Source organism: Portunus trituberculatus, chromosome 38, assembly GCF_017591435.1.
Source record: "Portunus trituberculatus isolate SZX2019 chromosome 38, ASM1759143v1, whole genome shotgun sequence".
Lineage (NCBI taxonomy): Eukaryota > Metazoa > Arthropoda > Malacostraca > Decapoda > Portunidae > Portunus > Portunus trituberculatus.
Window position 1 is genome coordinate 19,566,262 of NC_059292.1, and position 20,000 is coordinate 19,586,261.

Sequence of the window (20,000 nt, forward strand, 5' to 3'; positions counted from 1 at the left end):
CCAGCCTCAGGTGTGTGTGTTTTGTGTGTGTGTGTGTGTGTGTGTGTGTATTTACCTAGTGTATTTACGTAATTGTGTTGGACAGGGTTCGAGCAAGGCTCATAGTGTCCTATCTCCATGACTCCATTTATTAACTTTTTTTCTTAAAGTTATGCACATTATGTGCTGTAAGATCTTCATTATTCAATACATTGTGTGTGTGTGTGTGTGTGTGTGTGTGTGTGTGTGTGTGTGTGTTTATGCAAGAGGAAAGACTGTTAAAGGCAACAAAATGTTACGAAAAAAGGCCTTTTGGAACTGCAGGTTCTTTAAAAGGCTCGAAAGAGTCAGCCAAAAGCCAAGGACAAATGTTATCTTGATACCTCTCTCTTAAAAGAAATCAAGTCGTAGGAAGATGGGAATACAGAAGCAGGTAGGGAGTTCCAGAGTTTATAAGTGAAAGGTATGAATGATCGAGAATACTGCTTAACTCTTGTATTAGAGGGTTGGACAGAATAAGGATGAGAGGAAGAAGAAAGCCTTGTGCAGCGACGCCGCTGGAGGAAGGGAGGCAAGCAGTTAGCACTATCATAATAGCAGTTAGCATGAAAATAGAGATAAGATATAGAAGATGTAACATTTCGGCCGTGAGAAAGAGGCTAAAGTCAGAAGAGTGGAGTTGATGAGACGAAAAGCTTTTGATTCCACCCTATCTAATAAAGCTGTATGAGTGGAATCCCTCCCCAAACATGCGACAAGCACTCCATACACGGACGGATAAGAACCTTATACAAAATTAGCATTTGGAGGGCGAGAAAAACTGTGTGTGTGTGTGTGTGTGTGTGTGTGTGTGTGTGTGTGTGTGTGTGTCTGTGTGTGTGTGTGTGTGTGTGTGTGTGTGTGTGTGTGTGTGTGTGTGTGTTTGCTAGAAATATGTAGTCATTTCCTTGAAGTTTCTTATTTCCAGAGCATGACATTTCTCAGAATTTTTTTTCTATTTCTGATTCAATTATCAGGTCGAGTGAAGGTCCAGCCTTGCCTCTCATTCTCCTAATAAACTTTGTATTGTGTGCAAATAGGCTGACACGCGTATATGCTTAGTCAATTTGTCGTATAATTTATGTATGCAGTAAATATCAATGTGTGCGTGTGTGAGTGTGTGTGTGAGTGTGTGTCAATAACTAGGTCACACATGACAGATTATCCCCAGCCTGCATAACATGTGGGTAGTTTGATTACTTTCTTTATTAGAGGAAAAGCGCACATGTGTTGATACGCGCACGGTGAAAACATGACATTAAGGTTGTATTCAGTGTGTTTTCGTGTATTTGGAGCCTTGCAAGTTTACTGTTTAGGGAAGATTCCACAAACCCTATACTTCCCCATTTTGAATCTCTCTCTCTCTCTCTCTGTTATGGGTAGCTAGGTGCATATTGGCTATGTAAATAACGAAACTGGAAGAAATATACCTTATGGTGCAATGAAAATCGAACGAGAAAAGAGTATACCAGATAAAAAAAAGTTTGGAGAGAGAGAGAGAGAGAGAGAGAGAGAGAGAGAGAGAGAGAGAGTAGAGATCTGAGTGACAGACGAAAGGACGCGAAGACATGGAAAGCAATACGATTTATAGATTCATGGATACCTGATGTGGATTCTTAGTGGATTCTTGTTAGTGGGTCAGCAACGCCAGCGCCCCTCATTGGGGGAGAGCAGGCATGACGTCACTCCTTCGCTCGAATACTGAACACTGATTGGTCCACGTACTTACATAGGTGAGCAAGAGAGAGAGAGAGAGAGAGAGAGAGAGAGAGAGAGAGAGAGAGAGAGAGAGTTGAAATCATGAGTGTTTTTGGTTAATGTTAAAGCATTCTCTCTCTCTCTCTCTCTCTCTCTCTCTCTCTCTCTCTCTCTCTCTCTCTCTCTCTCTCTCTTTCTCTCCTTTCCTTTCCTTTACACTATCAATTCTGACATTTCTAGAAATAATAGACTATAACAAAATAATGGTGGTGATATTATAAAATTTGTTGTTTACGTTAATTTCTGTAAGTGGAAATTTGTAGAGAGAGAGAGAGAGAGAGAGAGAGAGAGAGAGAGAGAGAGAGAGAGAGAGAGAGAGAGAGATTTGGCCTTTATGTATTATGCCTGATAAAAAAAAAATTAAGCATGTTATTTGTGGTTTGGTATATTTTTTGTGGTGTTGGAGTTTATTTATTCTATTCATCCAGTGAGGGTGTTGTGTGAGGATGAATTTGTGTACTGCAGGATAATGTGTCTGTGTGGTGTGGTTGATGTGTATAGATGTGTTGTATTGTTGATACATCTGTGTGGTGTGGTTGAACAGTTTGTGTAGTATGGTTGGATGCGTCTCTGTACGTAGTTTGGCTGGATGTGTTTGTGAGACGCGGAAGAGTGTGTTTGCGTGACGCGGAAGAATGTGCTTGTGTGATGTGGAAGGATGTGTTTGTTTGGCAGTCACGGGATGCGTGGGAAGGGTTGTTCTCTATTTTGTTCACTTACCTAAAGACTAAGAATATATTCAGTATGATGGTTGCATGAATAGACAGCTATTTTGAATTCACTAAAACAATAGCGGGCACAGATACAGAGTTAGACCAAGATGGTGCTTGAACATAGGTATTTAAATCATGAATTTATAATTTACACGGCCGCTTCCTCTCCCGTCCATGCTCTTTACTATGAACTCACCTTCTAGAGTCTTGAGGCGTCGGTACTTGTCTTCGCTAGTGAGTATCTGCATGTTGATGTTCCCATTGTACACCTGGGCCTTAGGGGCAGGTGGGGGCCTGGTGGTGGTTGTGGTAGTGGTGGTAGTAGTTGGGGTAGTTGAACCTGAACCCTCTTCCTCCTCCTCCTCCTCAGTTGTTGGTGAAGTTGGGGTGTTGACATGATTTGACTCCATCTCTAGCTTCTCTTCCTCCATTAGCCTCGTGACCTCTGTCGTATGCTGTGGTATCATGTTGTCACATGAGAACTTTGTGTATATGAACTCCTGCGCTTCCGTTAGTTTGGCAGTCCTCGCCACGGTAAGGAAGATAATAGCCCACGCCAGATAGATCTTCCCCTCCATCGTAATGTTGGATGGAGATCACCAGAGAAAAATTCGAGCTAATACTTGTTAACGCAGTATTTAGCCTCTAAATTGTGAACAGTCTTCTTATTAAAGTATATTTATACTTCATTTATCACAGGCGTATTGTGAGGGTATGAAATATCAGGAGTAATAAAGTTTGCCTTCTGTCGACGTTAAAATCTTGCAAATATTTTTCAGGAGATGAATTTACCATCAACAAGCCAAGTTGTATAGGAACATCCAAAGAAGGAGAGAAAACAATGTAAATGTTGGGATTCGGGAGTTTGTGTGACACCATTAGATTCTCCTGCGAGAACGAAATCTGTTCCTTAGCTCTACTAGAGACAACATAAAAATATCATTCACCATACACTACAAAGGAGGAGGAAATCCCTCTTCAAACATAAGGCACTGTATTTTGCTGATGTTCTCTTAAGGTTACTTATCTTACTTATCCGCTGTTTTCGGCTTTTTATCATACTTATAGTCATTTAAGGAGTGTGCTGTATTTTCTATCTCCAATCTATTTTCTTCTCTTCAAAGCGTCTCTTCGTGTTCTCTAATAGGGACCTTTAGTTCTTTCGCCTTAATCTTCTAATTCCTCGCCTTCCCCACCACTTCACTCTCTGCTTCGGCTTCCCTCACTAAAACTCCACGTAAACTCGAGCACGTATCTTTTTTTTTTTTCTAACTCCTCTCAACGTGTTTCTGTTGTTGCAGCATAAGCTGGAGAGAGAGAAAAAAAAGAAACTGTACCTCCAATTACCTCTCCACTTGTCCCTCTGACCAGTGTAGAGTATCGTCAAAGCGGAGGGGAGGAGGCTATGATGTGGGCGTGCGAGTGGACGGTGGGGAAGTGTGGATCGCAGAAGCGTGTTTCTGATGAATCAATGTGTCTCTAAGTTAACCATGAGCAGTGCGCGGACCAGGTGGTGTTGGTTCAGCCCAGCATGATACTCTTCTTCTCTCTCTCTCTCTCTCTCTCTCTCTCTCTCTCTCCTATGTCAATCATTTTTTGTAGCAAATCATATTAATGAATTATCTGCAGGCAGCAATTTGTCCACATTATCTGTAGATGATACGGATCCTGTATTGGCTTTAGGTGTTACGGCAGAGATGATTATTTCAGGAAGAGTTCTGACATCAGTGTTGGAGTTTGTTATATGGATGAATTTTAGCGAGGGTAAGTCTCTCCTCTACTGATGTGAATGTGATGTGTGAATGCTTGAATTTAGTAATCTATAAACTTTATTCTTGTGACTACATATCCTACAGTATGCACAGAAGGTATGTCCATCTACACTTCGGCATGACCATGCTTTTTTTTTTTTTGGGGGCAGAAGGAGCAATAAACAATAAAATACAGTGTGAAAAATGTCCTGATCAATAAACAGCATTGCCTAGGTCTACCGAGCCTCTCCATTAACCTCAAACTATTCTATCTAATGTATTTTGCATTGTTGTTCAGATTTACTGGCTGCAGTAAATATAGGCATGTCTGTCATACCTGTCCAATAAAAAGAAATTCCTGGGCGTGTTGGTATAGCATTTAATTAAAATGTTTTAATGTTGACATGCAGGTCATTGGCAGTCATAATTAATTAAGGAAAAATTAACTGATACTAGCTTAGAGGATAGTTCATTATTCTCTATTTACAGAATATTTCGAGAATGCAATATCCTGTTTTGTGGATGCGTAAATCAGCGCGTTGCATGTAGATTCCTCTTGATTATTCTAACGCTTACCTTTTAAATACTCATTAACGTGAAAAGGTAAGAGATGAGTTATAGTTTAGAAGCAAAGATAAAAGAATGTTATGAAGAAACAATAAGCTTTACATTTCAAGAAATAGTCGGTAAATAGAATGAAGCGTCCTAGGAAAAGTAGTGCGGTGGTACATCAATGATTTTTATCGAAGAATGTTTTTTCTTCTTCGTCATTCCTGATTTTGATTTTTCTTATTGCATCATTCTGTTTCCTCGTTAATTCATACATAGAAAAATCATATTTCCCCGTGAATCTAAGCTCCAACGAGATAACCTTATGAAAGACAGTAATAGCTAGGTCGTGATCTGTGGTACTATCTAGGAGGCGGTGGCGTAGTGGATAAGGTGGTGAGTGTGGGATCGGGCAGAGATCCACGCGTAGGTTCGAATCCCCTCCACGTACAGCCTTAAAACACTTTGCCATTTGTCGAGTGGTTTAAAGTTACCTACATGTAACCATGATACCCAGGTTCTAGGTGGTTACCCCCAAGATGAGCTTGGGTGGTGATATGGGCCCTAATATGGGTACCACTACAAATAAAATTGCTTGCGCCACTAATGGGCGGAAGCTGAACAGCGCTTCCCATACATTCTTCAAGTGTGCCTACAGGCGCTATAGGCCTTACCGTAAAAAAAAAAAAAAAAAAAAGGACGTCGGAGCTGGTAGTGGTGTTGCCGTATTTGAATTATGATAGATATTGCCCTACTTGTGGACTTCTCCTTGAGATTACGTTCAGCACCCCTTTTACTTACTCCACCGAATCAAGTGCTCTTTTAAACATCTAATGAAACAAGAAATGCATGTGGACAACCATACATTGTAATAGACGATAGCAAGCTTAAAGACAAATTTAGAAATACTTTACTATATAATAGTGAGGTTATCTGGCATGCAGCTAAGTTTGTGGATGCAGAATGGGCAGGGGAAAGGTGTGAAGGAGATGATTTAATGGTGGGCTTTGAGGTGGGTGGAAGTGGCGAGTGCTGGTGATGATATATTGCAATACATGACAAGATAGAAGACAATTGGCAATGTAATATTAAAAGTGTAAGAAAGTATATGCCAAACATAGTGTGATATATATGAATATGTGAGACTTATGCTTCAATAATTTGTAGGTTGTTTGGGGAGAGAGGTCGTGTACTTAAAGATGCAGCACTGAATCAGCGCGATCTCAGAAGGCAATGACAATGAGGTGGTGGCCGCGCCAGGCCGTCAGAAGCAAGGTTGTGCTGAAAATACAATAGTAGTCAGCAGACAGTGGGCGACGACCAGATGGCGAGTGGGTGGGAGGGTGTTGCCGTGTCGACGGGCGGTAAAGGTAGATAGTGGCAAACACCGAATTTCTGAGGTAACAGGTGGACGTCACTGAGTTCGGACACCACCGTGCATGAGGCTATTTGGAGGTGATGGGAGGTGACAGCAGGTGAGAGTCACGGATCCTTGAGCTTGGAAGTGATTGAAGGTAAGGGAAAGGTGATCACCATGTGGATGGCGTCGATGGCAGCTAGTGATGAAGGTGCTGGCAGAATAGTGGCAAGACTCATGGCTGTTGGTCAACATGCTCTCAAAATATGAAAAATATTCAAGTTAAACAACCAAAAATATTCATTATCACAATATTTTACTCAAGTATAGTGGCACACACTTATGTGATATATAATTAATTTCCTTTGGAATTTTTGCTTCATGTGTTGGTTATGATTACTTGTCTTTTTGGTAAGCGTGAAGGTGTAGCGAGGTTGTCTGTGTCTGACAATCTTAATGTGTGTAGTTGCTATACAGCAGCCTGCAGACTTGATAAAGGTTTGTTAGCTCAAACATTGAGATCTTCCTGTATTTGCTGAGATCTCGAGCCATTGATACCTCATAATTTCAGATGCGGTTGCCAGATTAGCTAGTTATCATAATATTTTACAGAAAAGTTAGTCAACTGCATATTGTATAGGCCTACTTTGGATGTTCTATTTTCATCAACCTAAATAGTAAAATAACCAGAGTATTTTCTAATATGTATCTACGATATGAAAACATTACAATAAAAAAAAGGCCCACTCAGATGCTGGTTCTCGAACCGAGTCGAAAACGATGATTAGGCTGTCTTGAAACCTCCCTCTTGAAAGAGTTCAGTTCAAGTCGTAAGGAGGTTGAAATACAGAAGCAGGCAGGTAATTCTAGAGTTTATTATAAAATAGGATGAATGGTTGACAATTCTGGTTAATTCTTGTATCAAATAGAGGGGGAGTGGTTTTTTAATTTGACGGCTGGACATCAATGTGAAAGAGAAAGTAATGTTTACCAGCAAATGTAATACCGGATGTATCGCTAAGTAAGACAGGATCATGCCAATGTTTTGATGAGAGGTCAAAGTGATGAGAATTTGCCTTCAAGCTGTTCAGCATTATAGGTGTGTCATAACTATCAGTAGTAATATCAGTTACAAAGTTTGTAGGATCTTCAAAAGGAAATTTCGCATAAACTTCAAAGATAACCAAAGATGAGCGGTTTTTAAGAGTGATAGGAAAACTGCAGTGTTGAGCTGGCACACATTGGCCAAAGTTCGTCGCACGGTCGCTAGTACTAGTCAGTGAAATTGGGTTCAGATGACGGGACGATGTGCACACGCAGGTTGACGAAAACGGAGAATCCCAGAGGAAAGCATGGCATAGGCATGTTGAAATATCCATTTCGATCCTACTCTTCCCATTCCCTTTTTGAAACAAAGCCACTCAATGTCAACCTTTGATGAGTTTACCTTTCGATTTTTGTCACATATGAAGGCCTTTCTGTGATCCCTCCCTGGATAGTTTATTTTTCCAGTGTGTCAACATTTCTTTATAAACGGCGATATTCCGGTGTATCAGACTCAAAATCCTTTTCTTATCTCTTCTCGTCTGTCACCTACTGCTGTGTGTAACCTTGAGCTCTACCTAAATATAAACTTAACGACGCAAAACAGCGACATCATCTCCATCTTTTTGGTGTCTTTAATTCTTCATGACGTCTTCCTGCAACCTCCTCCTCCTTCTCCTCCCACAACATTAATCTCTAATGCTAGGGTAAGGCTGAATAGTTAAAAGGGCGTTGGATGAAAGTGGAACAGAATTGGAGATGGGGAGGGGACAAGCTGAGATGGGGGACGACTGACGCCCACGCAGCCTCAGATGATGGTGCGATGTGTACTGATGACGTGCTACAGCGATGCCGCAGTGACGTGATGCTCTTATGTGATGACGTGTTCTTGTGATGACGTGGCAACGCAAGATGGAGGATAAGGAGAAATGTGGCCCAGGTAATGTTGCTGAAGTAATGGTGGTGGTGGTAGATCCAGCATGTGTCCAGTCTCAGCTTACTTATGATTGAATATTTCACTGCCATTAGTGAATACTGTCCTCATTACAATTCAGTCTCTCTCTCTCTCTCTCTCTCTCTCTCTCTCTCTCTCTCTCTCTCTGAAAAATTTATTACCACAAGTATCTCTTCTTAAAAGATACGTGTACTTCTAGAACTTTTGCTTTATTCTTCTAATTTCATATACTAATTTATATTTCTCAAACAAGTCAATTATATTTTTTCACTGAGTCCTAATTGGTCTTCACCTCTCCTTTCCTTATCAAACAGACTTTTCAATATCGTTGGGCGTCCTCATTTTTGTTCTTCATAGTATCACTTTATAATCATGTATCATAAAATGTTGAACTCTGATTTCATGAGATAAAGAGAGTGAAGTAGTGAGAGAAGGGAATGAGTGAACGGGATATAGATGAAGTCGGTGGATTAGAGAATGACGGAAGGAAGGCGGAATATCGTATAAGGCTGAGACGGTTGATCCTTAGTCTCATGAAATATTGTGGAGTCTTGAAGGTCAGCCGGCTTCGAGGAATATCTCTCTCTCTCTCTCTCTCTCTCTCTCTCTCTCTCTCTCTCTCATTGCTCCTGTTCAGTGTGTGTGTGTGTGTGTGTGTGTGTGTGTGTGTGTGTGTGTGTGAGCGCGCGCGCGCCAAAGGTCAGACTGCCTCTAGATCGATACAAACTCTGCCGTCTTCTCTGACCCAACATTCCTCTTCTCCGCCATGATCGTCGCTGCATGAGACACGTGGCGTGGTGACCATAGGACAAAGATCGAATTGCTAGTGATGGTGGTGATGGTGCTGGGTGGTAGGGATGATAATGGTGAAATAAAACGCCGGAAAAATGCAGTCAAAGGCACAGAAAATGAATGGAGTTTGAAAAAAAATGAAAGACAGTTTTCATAAAATTTTAGTATATTTTACAAAACACAGGACTCACACGCGGCTCACACAGGTGCGGTCCACACACCTGCCGCACATCTGCCTTAGCTCGCCCTCTGCTCACTCCCTGGAATTACCACCATATAGCCTTAGTAGATCAATATGTTGATGAGATCCAAGTTGAGGCTGCTCAGGGGTCGAGCGTTGGGAGGTATGCGGGGCGGGGCATCGCTAAGGGTTGGGTCTCCATCACACTTCACATCACAGGCATAACCGAGTAATCGCCGAATCAAGTTACAAATAACATGGTATATGGATACTTGGGAAGGAGGACAAATTGCAGGGTGTGGGGATGGAGGTAGCGGTGGAGTGGCTCGCAGAACATATCACGGGCCTCACCAACGCCACCTCAAATCGACACATGAACAATAACACAACACCAGGTGGCGGGCCTGCCGGCGCTAAGACTACATGCGGACGGCGCTGTACACGGGCGGGCGGCGCGCAGAGGCCAGCTCTTGCAACGTCGGGTCCCGGCTGTCCCGCGGGGCCCGCCCTCACCTACTCCTAGGGAAGCCCACAGCCAGCAATGCACTCCGCTTACGTCTTGCCTGAAAGCTTACTCTGAGTGTGTAGATGATTAGCGTTGTCAGTGCTGCCTCGTTGCGGGCAAGAGATAAGGAGCCAGGAGAGGGCGAGGTGGAGGCCGCAGGACTACGGGGACCCGGGGCGTGGGGACGCAGCGCGCGGAACACGAGGGCCACGCTATGTACAGGCTGAGTGCCAGTACAGAGGACCCAGGGAGACGCTGCCGGAAGGGGGGACCTCGAGCATGCTGGGAGAGAAGGCACCCTCGAAGACCCCCCGTGGATAAGTCTCGCAGGAAGAAGGCGAGGGTTCCGCCTGGGTCACGGGGCGCGCGTTAGGTCGTCAGGTCAGCAACAGGCAAGGTGATTAGTCGTACTTGGGAGGGTCGGTGACGTAAGTCAGCTCGTTGAGGTAGTACCTGTTAAAAAAAGGAGGATGTTAGTGGTATCTTACCTCTGTTGCACCATTTTATTTATTAATTTTACTTCCATTATAACCTTTTCCATTATCTGCTATATTCTATTACTAATACACTTTCCCATCCCCCCCATAGCCCTCTTTTTCCTATGTTCATGTATTTTTTCATCTAAGAAGAGCTTTGCTCATAGAAAGAAAAAGCTCATTGAAAAATTGCAGTTGCAAAAGAACAGGGCAACATGATTTGGCCTTTCCTCTCCCCTATTCTCATCACTTACCACTCTTGAACTCTCGAACAATCAAAGTTGTAGGCCCAGTCACAGATGCGGAACTCCTGGTTGAAGGCTGTGTCATTGGCGCACATATACGGAATACGGCGTCCATCCTCATCACACATATGGAAGATTTGGCAGTTGAACTCTTGGTCGGCGTAGAAACCCACAGCCTTGTCAGTGCAGTCGAAGGTAAATGTTACGTTAGGGAACTCCTCCCACCGCTTGGTCTGTGACGAAGGACGTACATATTAGTTACTAAGCAGTGGCAATGATAAGTATAGACAGCAGGAATACCTCCAAAGTAGGACAAGACATAACAAGAAACAGAAGCAAGCTGATTCACAGGAAAATGTCTCATGTTGATATATGTTAGTGGTGAGGGGGAAGAACAAAATGGGAAACGTACATTTACGAGTGCCAGATGGTAGACACAGAAGGTCTAATTTCTTGACCAATGTAGGACCACATTTAAAGAGGGAGGAACGGATTGCAGATAAAAACGGCGAGAAAGTAAATCATATAAACTGATCCAAGCTACCATGGTATAAATTAGGCAAAAAGTTGATGAGCAAGGAATGATTAAAGAAAGAATAAATTGGTTTAAAATTGAGGATGAAAAGTAAGATAGGAAACGAATGTCAGCATAAAAGGAAAGGAAATGAAAATGGTGAACAAAAAGAAAGGATGCTTCTTTCATTAGGAATATAGGAGAGAAGAGGCATCATAAAAGTAAATAAAAAAATAAATGTTCTTGAATAAACCACAATGAATAAATAGTAGTAAGAGAAGGAATAGCAATGTGTGTGTGTGTGTGTGTGTGTGTGTGTGTGTGTGTGTGTGTGTGTGTGTGTGTGTGTGTGTGTGTGTGTGTGTGTGTGTGTGTGTGTGTGTGTGCACATGACCTTCAACATGATTTCAAGGACAATCGCACTCTAGTAAATACAAACTCTTCCGTCACCTTCCAGCGCTGACCAACCAATTACGCACACACACACACACACACACACACACACACACACACACACACGCATGACAAAATGAGCAAACAAGACTTAAACAGCTGAAGCAAGCCAAACAAACCAGTACCGTGTTAGTGATTCAGAAGATATTTTAGTGTTCATTCTCACTCTCCGACCTTCATAGATTATTGTCTCTGACTTGATCCTTTCCATCCTCTTCCTCCCACCATACAATCTTTATCATCAGTCTAAACAAACACACACACACACACACACACACACACACACACACACACACATATATATATATATATATATATATATATATATATATATATATATATATATATATATATATATATATATATATATATATTAGTCGTTAGTTTATTTTTCATTTTGATAAACAAAAATAGATTGTTTATTTTAGGTACAAATATATTTTAGAGATACTGATGACACGTAACGTTCATCACATCGACATTTCTTTATGCTTTGTGAACAATGTTACTTACCTGTTACTTACCTGACCGATTTCTTATAGATGCACTGTATCTGTTTGCTTGATGTTATTATGACTTTATACACTTTTTATTTATCATGGTATTAGGCTAAGCTTACTTTATATGATTAGTAATAACACCTTAGTTAATTAATTATATTTTGCTATACGCTATGCTTTTAATTTGTTATTTACTTTATTTATATTCTTGTGCTAATTTGTAGTATGTTATGATCTATTCTTTAAATTTCTTCTTGATTATTTGTTATTCATATTTCTGTTAGTTGTTCTTTACCATATTTAGTCATGTATTTTTAAACTTATGCGATTTAGATTTGCATTATGTTAGTAGATTTAATTTATTAGGTTCCTTATCTTCTAATATTATGGGTCAGTTTTATACATTCGTTTTTATTTGTATGACTTTATATTAAGTATTTTCTGCTATTCTTTCATAAGACATTTTAGAGTTATTTATATTTTCTGTTTTACACACAAATACACACACACACATACACACACACACACACACACACACACACACACACACACACACACACACACACACACACACACACACTCACAATCGAGAGGCCCGGGTTTGAGTCCCGGCGCGGCGAGGCAAATGAGCAAGCCTCTTAATGTGTGGCTCCTGTTCACCTAGCAGTAAATAGGTACAGGATGTAACTCGAGGGGTTGTGGCCTCACTTTCCCGGTGTGTGGAGTGTGTTGTGGTCTCAGTCCTACCCGAAAATCGGTCTATGAGCTCTAAGCTCTCTCCGTAATGGGGAAGACTGGCTGGGTGACCAGCAGACGACCAAGGTGAATTACACACACACACACACACACACACACACACACACACACACACACACACACACACACACACACTGATAGAGTAGTGATTAGCGTGCCCCACTCACAATCGGGAGGGCCTGGGTTCGAATCCTGGGTCAGGTCAGAAATCGTTGGAAGTGATTCCATTCAGCGTAACGCTTGATATTACAGCAGTGATTATAGTGTAAGTCAGAAATTGTGACCCTGCAGTGTAGGAGAAACAAACTCTGAATAGAAAAATACACACGGAGTGGCTTGATCATCTCGGACCTTTTCTACTAGGTTGAACTGGTTCCCTTTGGCGGCCACGCTATCGAATTATAAGATACCATGGATGTATACTTGAGATATATGTTTGTTAATGTATAAGTCCTTTTTAACATTTGGATTTTCTGCTCCATGGCAGCAATGTAAATAAACTGGAATATTATTATTACTCACACACACACACACACACACACACACACACACACACACACACACACACACACACCGTCTTCTCGGCGCGGCGAGGCAAATGGGCAAACCTCTTAATGTGTAGCACCTGTTCACCTAGCAGTAAATAGGTACGGGATGTAACTCGAGGGGTTGTGGCCTCGCTTTCCCGGTGTGTGGAGTGTGTTGTGGTTTCAGTCTTACCCGAAGATCGGTTTATGATCTCTGAGCTCGCTCCGTAATGGGGAAGACTGGCTGGGTGACCAACAGACGACTGTGGTGACTTACACGTACCGTGTAGTGTACGCAGTTGTTAGCACATGCACTCGGCTCACAACCGAGAAAGCCTGACTGGATTCCCAGGGGCGGCAAGGCAAATAAATGATCGAGTCTCTTAATGTGTGTATCCCTTGTTCCCCTAGCAGCAACTAAATACGGGATGCAACCAGAAGGGTTGTGACGTTGCTGTGTGGGGTGTGTGAGTGGTCTCAGTCTTACCCGAAGATTGGTCAGTATGAGCTCTGAGCTCTTTGCGTAGGGGAACGACTGACTGGGTGACTAGCAGACTAGCAGACCGTAGGTGAATGACACACACACACACACACACACACACACGTACAACAATTTTTTTTTATATATTTCCCTTGTAGTTGTTATCTACCTCTACAAATTATACTTCTTTATTGATGTTAACATGTAAGTTTTGGGAACATTTGGTAAAGTTATTGTCGTGTTGTATAACAGAGGAGTCTTCTGGAGGAGAAAAAAAAAGTTGGAAGGAACAAAACTTACCCGATGGAGGGATGGCAGGGAGCACACCACCGTCGCGGCTGTGGGAGGAGAACAGGTTAGTCAAAAGCGTAAATGCCCCTCTTTTCATCTCTTCTTATGTAATTGTTCTGTTAATTTCTGAAAATTTTCATTGCACCGTGTAGCATTCAGTTTACATTTACCGATTACGACCATGATTTAGGGAGTCATCCAGATGAAAATCACATTGAGTAGTCATGGAAACAAACCAAAAAATTCATGCGATTAGCAATCCACAAAAAAAGTCTTACAAAGTATAAAAAAAATATATATAAATTCATATTATCAACAAAAAGTCTTAATACACATGAAAGCGGATTTCTAGTATGGTTTCTCTTAGATTATTGTATGTATCATAACGTCTCTTAAAGGTCATAAAAGTCGGTGTCATAACCGCCAACACCAGAAAGTGCAAGGGTTGGGAAAGTCTTATACTCGAGGCTAGTCTGCGGCAAGGAATTATATATATATATATATATATATATATATATATATATATATATATATATATATATATATATATATATATATATATATATATATATATTCATCAGCTAAATGAAACCTGCACATATTGCTATGCTATGGAATATCTTCACTATTACGTTCTGTGCCAGAAGCGCCCCCGGTGGCTTGGGGAAAAAATTCCGCGACAAAACATCGAAAAATTCCAAGGTGGGGCGGGAGAGGGGGTTGTGCATGGTTACCTCTTTCTCTTTGTTTCAGGCAAAACGTGTGTGCGCTAGGCCTGTCAGGATCTCCCCTGACGGTCACAGCCATTGTCCGCCCGACACCCTTTGTGTCTCCAGGCTGGTTTCGACCCCCTCACCTATCCTGTATGTGGTTCGTGGATGGCGGAAGTCCGGGCTGCCCTAACGGGAAAGCGCCCCAAACTTCCTGTCCTAGAGTTCCTGCGTGGAACCTGGCAGAGGGCAAGATAACTGAAGTCTCCGAGAGGAGCAGCTCACTGAGCTCATCCGCCCCTGAGACTCGTCTGCCGGCATCCCTGAGCCATCTGATGGTGAGCTCCCCAGGTCTCTCGGTGGACTCGGTGGCTCGTCGGATGGTTCGGAGGGCGCTCCTGGAAGAAGCACCTCTCAGTAGCCACACCCCCTCCGACATATCTGGCCCCCCCAGACGTGGCTTGGAGACTGTTGGCAGGGAAATCCAAAGGCTTGTCTTCGTCCGTGGCTTGCTCTGGGGCTTGCAACAACGGCGCCAGCGTGCGGAGGAAGCACCGCGCCTCCAGGAGCTCGAAGCCGTGCCACGAACCTTCCTCGGTTTCATCCTCGTCCGGGTGAGCGAGGTAGGGGGTCACTGGCTTTCCTACCCTCTCAATTAGGCCAGCCCTCGATTCCGCCCTGTCTTGCTTCACAGCCCTACGCCCAGCCCTGACCGACGTTCCTACGCTCCCTGTTGCCCTTGCTCCTCCCCACCAGCCTCCCTCCCAGGCTGAGGCTGTCTGGTCGGCAGGTTCACTCCTCTGTTGAGGGGCCTTTCTTTCTCTTGCTTGCCCGTGGGATCGGACAACGAGGTGGAACACCACGGTCACATCCTGTTTCCCTCTCCTCTGGCTCCTTCTCGTCCTGCCTCAGCTGACCCCTACGAGTTTCTTCCATTCTCGTGGTGAGACCTTTCTTGATCTTGGGAGTACTCATGCGAGGAATATAACAGGCTTGCTGCCTGGTCCCCGGATGACTCGCTGCTGAAGGGTTAGAGAAAGAGGGATGACATGATGATGAAGCCGGCCAATGATGTGAAGGGCACTAAGGTACTCTTTAAGCTCTGCCCCCTCTCGTGCCTCACCCCACTTCTACCAGGGTCTCGGCTGCCACAGTCATGGACGCCATGGAGAACCTCCCTCCTGGAGAACCCCTGCTTGAATCCTGAGGAGCATCTGTTCCTAGATAGATTAGGGGACTCCCCAGTGGTGGCTTTTTCTTTGTAAGCATGGCTCCCCTAAGAAAGAGGGAAAGTGGACCTGGACATTCCCGCTCTCCTTGAACGTGCCCAGGACCAGCCCAGGGCAGCTCTTCCCCCAAGGCAGGTTCCTTCGTCCCCATAGTCCTCCCAACACGCATCGCTCCTGAGGGCCTTTGAGACTGTCAGGACCTGGTCATCCCCCACTAGCTCCTGAGGCAAGGCGTTCTGTCAGCGGAAGCCAAGGACAAACAAGGTCTCGCCTCCACCATCTCTAGCGTATCGGCAGTTGCCACACTGAGGACCTAGTTGAGGATGCTTGCTGAGGGGTTCGAGGATTTTCTCCAGGAGGAGCTGAGTTGAGCTATTGTTTTTTTTTTTCATTGTGTGATAAAGCCTGGTGCAGGGCAGCGGGCAGGGCTGCTAAGTGAACTTCCCCTACCCTGACCCCAGGCAAGGCTGCCTCTGCCCCCTCTCCCCTGCTTCCATAGACGAGGCCGCTCTGTAGTGGCCTCTGCCTCTCGGGAGGGAAGGGACGGGGACAGGGGGTGTCATTCCCCCAGCCACCCTACTCCGAGTTCTTCCATTTTTGCAGGGATGCTTTCACACTTCTGTCAATGGTGGCAGAAGGGACGGCCAACTTGATGTCAACAGCTCTGCCCTTAGCTGCAAGAGCTTTCACACAGTTTAGGCTGTCTGCCCGACAGTCCGCTGTGCGGTCTGCGCCGGAGCTAGCCCGGCGAGGCACTGTGAGGGCAGCTCCCTTGTCATGCGGTCTCTTTGACCAAGAAGCGACGGATTGCGTCATCAATATTCAGCCTCCTCCTCAATCAAGGTTCCTCGGCCCTTCTGTGGCCTGTCAGGGTTTCTGCTTTTGGCAGATGGCCACACAGGTGACTATAAGTTTCCCTCTCTCCACCCAGCCATGTTCCTTATCTTCATCCCTTCTTCCAGATCTAAAGCCACCGTTGCTTCCAGGCCCCGTCCTCATCTTCCTCATTTCAGGCCGCTGTCCCCTTCGGGTCGCCCGCAGCTGCACCACCCTACCTATCGCCCCCCCCACCAAGAAGAGGGAGCGACCAGCGGCAGCGAATCCACTCGCAACCACAGCCCTTTCGGTGTCAGCAATCACAACATCTCACTCCCTTAGAGCCCCGGCAGGCTACTACACAGCCTTGAAGGCCACAGGCACCGCCGCTTTGACAGAAGCCCAAGAGCTTCTTAGGGTCCCTAGGTAAGGTGTCTGCTGGGCTGGCACCTCACGTTGCTAGGGGCATCTGCCACGGCCTTACTTGACCTTGGGTGTCTCCCCAGATAAACCTCTGTCCCCCTTCTTGTTGGTTTTTTGGCACCAGCCCAACAGGCAGTCTTGCTTTCTCTTCAGCCAGTCTGATTCCTTGCTTCTCTCCTATAGCCACTTCATCGTCCCCCTGTTTCCTCCACGGTGTCCCCGTTGGTAGTGCCCCACATCAAAGAGCTCTTCGAGAGAAGAATGGTGGAGAGAGCAGCAGGGCGGATCTTACTGTCTCATCTCTTTACCGTGCCAAAGAATGATCCAGGAAAAACCAGGCTGATTTTTTTGGATCTGAGTGCATTAAACAAGTTCTTGAAACCCGTTCGCGTCAAGATGGTGTCTGTGACCCAGGTCCGATCAGCACTGCGGAAGGGTGATTGGTTAGCGTTCCTGGACCTCCAGGACGAACACTGGCATGTCCCTATCCACCCTCAGTTTCGCCGATATTTGGCATTCCTGGTGAGGAAAGAGACATACTAATTTACCAGCCTCCCTTTCGGTGTCTCACTTGCCCCAAGGGTCTTCACAAAGATCCTTCATCACCTGCTACGACCTTGGCTCCGGCCAGGGGCCCTCTGCCAGTCAGTAGCGTGGTCTCAACACCCTTCCCATGTCACAGTGGCGATAAACACCTCAGATGTTGGGTAGCGCTTCCAGTCCAGTTGGGGATACCAAGCTTGCGGCGGTTGGTTGGAGGAAGAAAGGGCACTCCACATCAACCTTTGGGAGATGTGGGTAATCAGAGGGTGGCTCCAGAGGCACCCCAGGATCTCCGAATCAAGCGTTCACTTCGACATGGACAATGTCATTGCATGCAGATGCAGAGGATGGCACGTTCAAATTCCTCTTGTCCATGTCAGAGATGTTTTCGCCGAGGTGGCATGCAGGTCCCTGTTCCTCTCGGCGAGGTATGTTCCTGGTCGGGAGAACAGCTGGGTGGACACCCTCTCCAGATTCCAAGATATGTCAGTGGCGTGGCAGCTGCGTCCACAGATGTTCCACTTGTTCACTCTCCACTACGGCACCCCGGCAATCGACCTGTTTACCTCACCAGACACAGCTTAACTGCCCCTATACCTCACTTACAGCCAGAGGACGTTCGCAGGGAGATCAGACGCCTTCACAGAGGATTGAAACCACTGGGAGTATGTGTACATTTTTCCACCTCCCGCGACTCTAGTCCTCCTGAAGGTGATGAGGGCCCTTAGGTTTTTCAGGGGTCGGGTCCTACTGATAGCACCGTGGTTCGGGGGGCTAGGCTCAGCGTGCATGGCGAGCAAACCTGGCTACACCACTCCAAATATCACTATAACTTCATGCTTGGAGTTTCTGCAGCACGCCCTCAGCTGGCACTTCTCTCCGGGTGCAGTGGCCAGGATGCTGAGGCCTTATCGCCCCTCCTCAGTGCGACAGTATGAGTCCTGCTGGCGGTATTTCCATGACTACTTGCAGAAGCACACTCCAGAAGCTATTTCTGCCAACATGGTTCTAGACTTCCTGGCTTGGCCAGCGAACATGACCAACAAGGCACCAGCGACGGTTTCGGTCCATTATCCCCTTCGCTTCGGTGTGGGCATCACAGTCCCACAGAGTTTTATCCTTCCTGACGAGGGGTATCAGCGCCACGAGGGAACTGAGTCGCTAGCCAGTCCTTACCTGATCCTTACATCACGTCTTGCAATACCTGGCTTTCGAAAGAGTCACTATGGGGGAAGATCAACTCCTGCTGCGTTACTGCTTGCCTTGGCCACGGGTTACAGGGCCTCCCAACTAGCTGCAGTCATCCGCTACCATTCCTTTCTCAAAGCTGAGGGAAGATTGCTCTACCCTGATCTTCTCTCAATCCCCTTCATTCCTTGCCAAGAATGAACAGGTGGACAACATAATCAGGAGCCTCAGAATCCTGTCTTTCCTTGAAGGGGGCCTCCCACACCCACTGTGCCCAATCTTTGCTTTCAAGGATTACGTAGAATGCACGGAAGGGGTTTCTGAGGACCATCTCTCTTACAAGTCGTGGACCCGGAATCCCTTACTCCCGAGGTCCCTGGGACGTCTTCTGTGCTGGGTGATTGAGAGTGCTGACCCAGGCCAAGCCCCTCACTCCGACATCATTAGAGGCCTATCAACCTCGTTAGCATTTCTTCGCACCCACTCAGTGGAGTGGGTGCCCTACCTCGGGGGTTGGGCTTCTTTCAGGAAACGGTATCTCTACTACTCAGTCGCTTCTGCTTCCTGCATAGCTATGTGGACGGCTCCACCTTCCTTACCTCAGGAGACAAAAGGTGGAAGGCGAGGCAGGGGCAAAAACCGTCAATGACACTTTGTTAATAAAGAAACTTTAGGTTACTAAAGTTTTCTTGGCTCCTTAACCGGATATTTCTCGCTCCCACCTGACTATTCTAGACTATCCTTACAGGGTCCCTTGTTGGCAACTGAAAATGGAACCCGATACTAACCCAGCTTCGTCCTCTCTTCCCACTATCCTCTTCGCAAGCATAGTAATATGTGCAGGTTTCATATAGCCAATAAATTCTCTTTGTCGTGGCTCTGGCCGCTTAAATGATTTTTATCTGCTAAAGAAACTTGCACAGGTTTAGGGTCACTCCCTCCTCCCAGGTACGAAGCCTCCCTGGGTACATTTCTTCCCATTGGAGTGACCTGACCAGGCTAAGTCGGCAGGGCGGTCAAATGGGAGAGATAACGGGTGAGGGGTGGGTATGGCTTGTTCATGCACATGGCCGGATTTTTCGATGTTTCGTCGCGGATGTTTTCTCCAAGCCACGTTCTTCCTTCGGGGGCGCTTCTGGCCAAGAATGTGTCAGGGAATATATTACATAGCATAGCAATATGTCCAGGTTTCTTAAGGCAATAAAAATCATTTAAGCTGTCAGGG

At 45.2% G+C, this 20,000-nt stretch overlaps 2 protein-coding genes across 3 annotated transcripts in view; both read right to left on the minus strand.

Moving 5' to 3' along the window:
• Nucleotides 1-4,063, minus strand: part of LOC123514582 — a 73,585-nt gene extending 69,522 nt beyond the window's left edge. The window contains exon 1 of the mRNA XM_045272545.1: nucleotides 2,686-4,063. Coding sequence (XP_045128480.1) covers nucleotides 2,686-3,067 — 382 coding nt within the window. The 5' untranslated portion in view covers nucleotides 3,068-4,063. The remainder of the gene's footprint in view (nucleotides 1-2,685) is intronic.
• Nucleotides 4,064-9,085: 5,022 nt separating this feature from the next.
• The window catches only part of LOC123514583 (U-scoloptoxin(01)-Er1a-like), a 46,339-nt gene continuing 35,424 nt past the window's right edge, over nucleotides 9,086-20,000 (minus strand). For both annotated transcript variants that reach the window (XM_045272546.1, XM_045272547.1), the window contains 3 exons: nucleotides 13,876-13,913; nucleotides 10,354-10,577; nucleotides 9,086-10,076 (listed from right to left, as the gene is read on the minus strand). In XM_045272546.1, coding sequence (XP_045128481.1) covers nucleotides 10,025-10,076; nucleotides 10,354-10,577; nucleotides 13,876-13,913 — 314 coding nt within the window. In that variant the 3' untranslated portion in view covers nucleotides 9,086-10,024. The remainder of the gene's footprint in view (nucleotides 10,077-10,353; nucleotides 10,578-13,875; nucleotides 13,914-20,000) is intronic.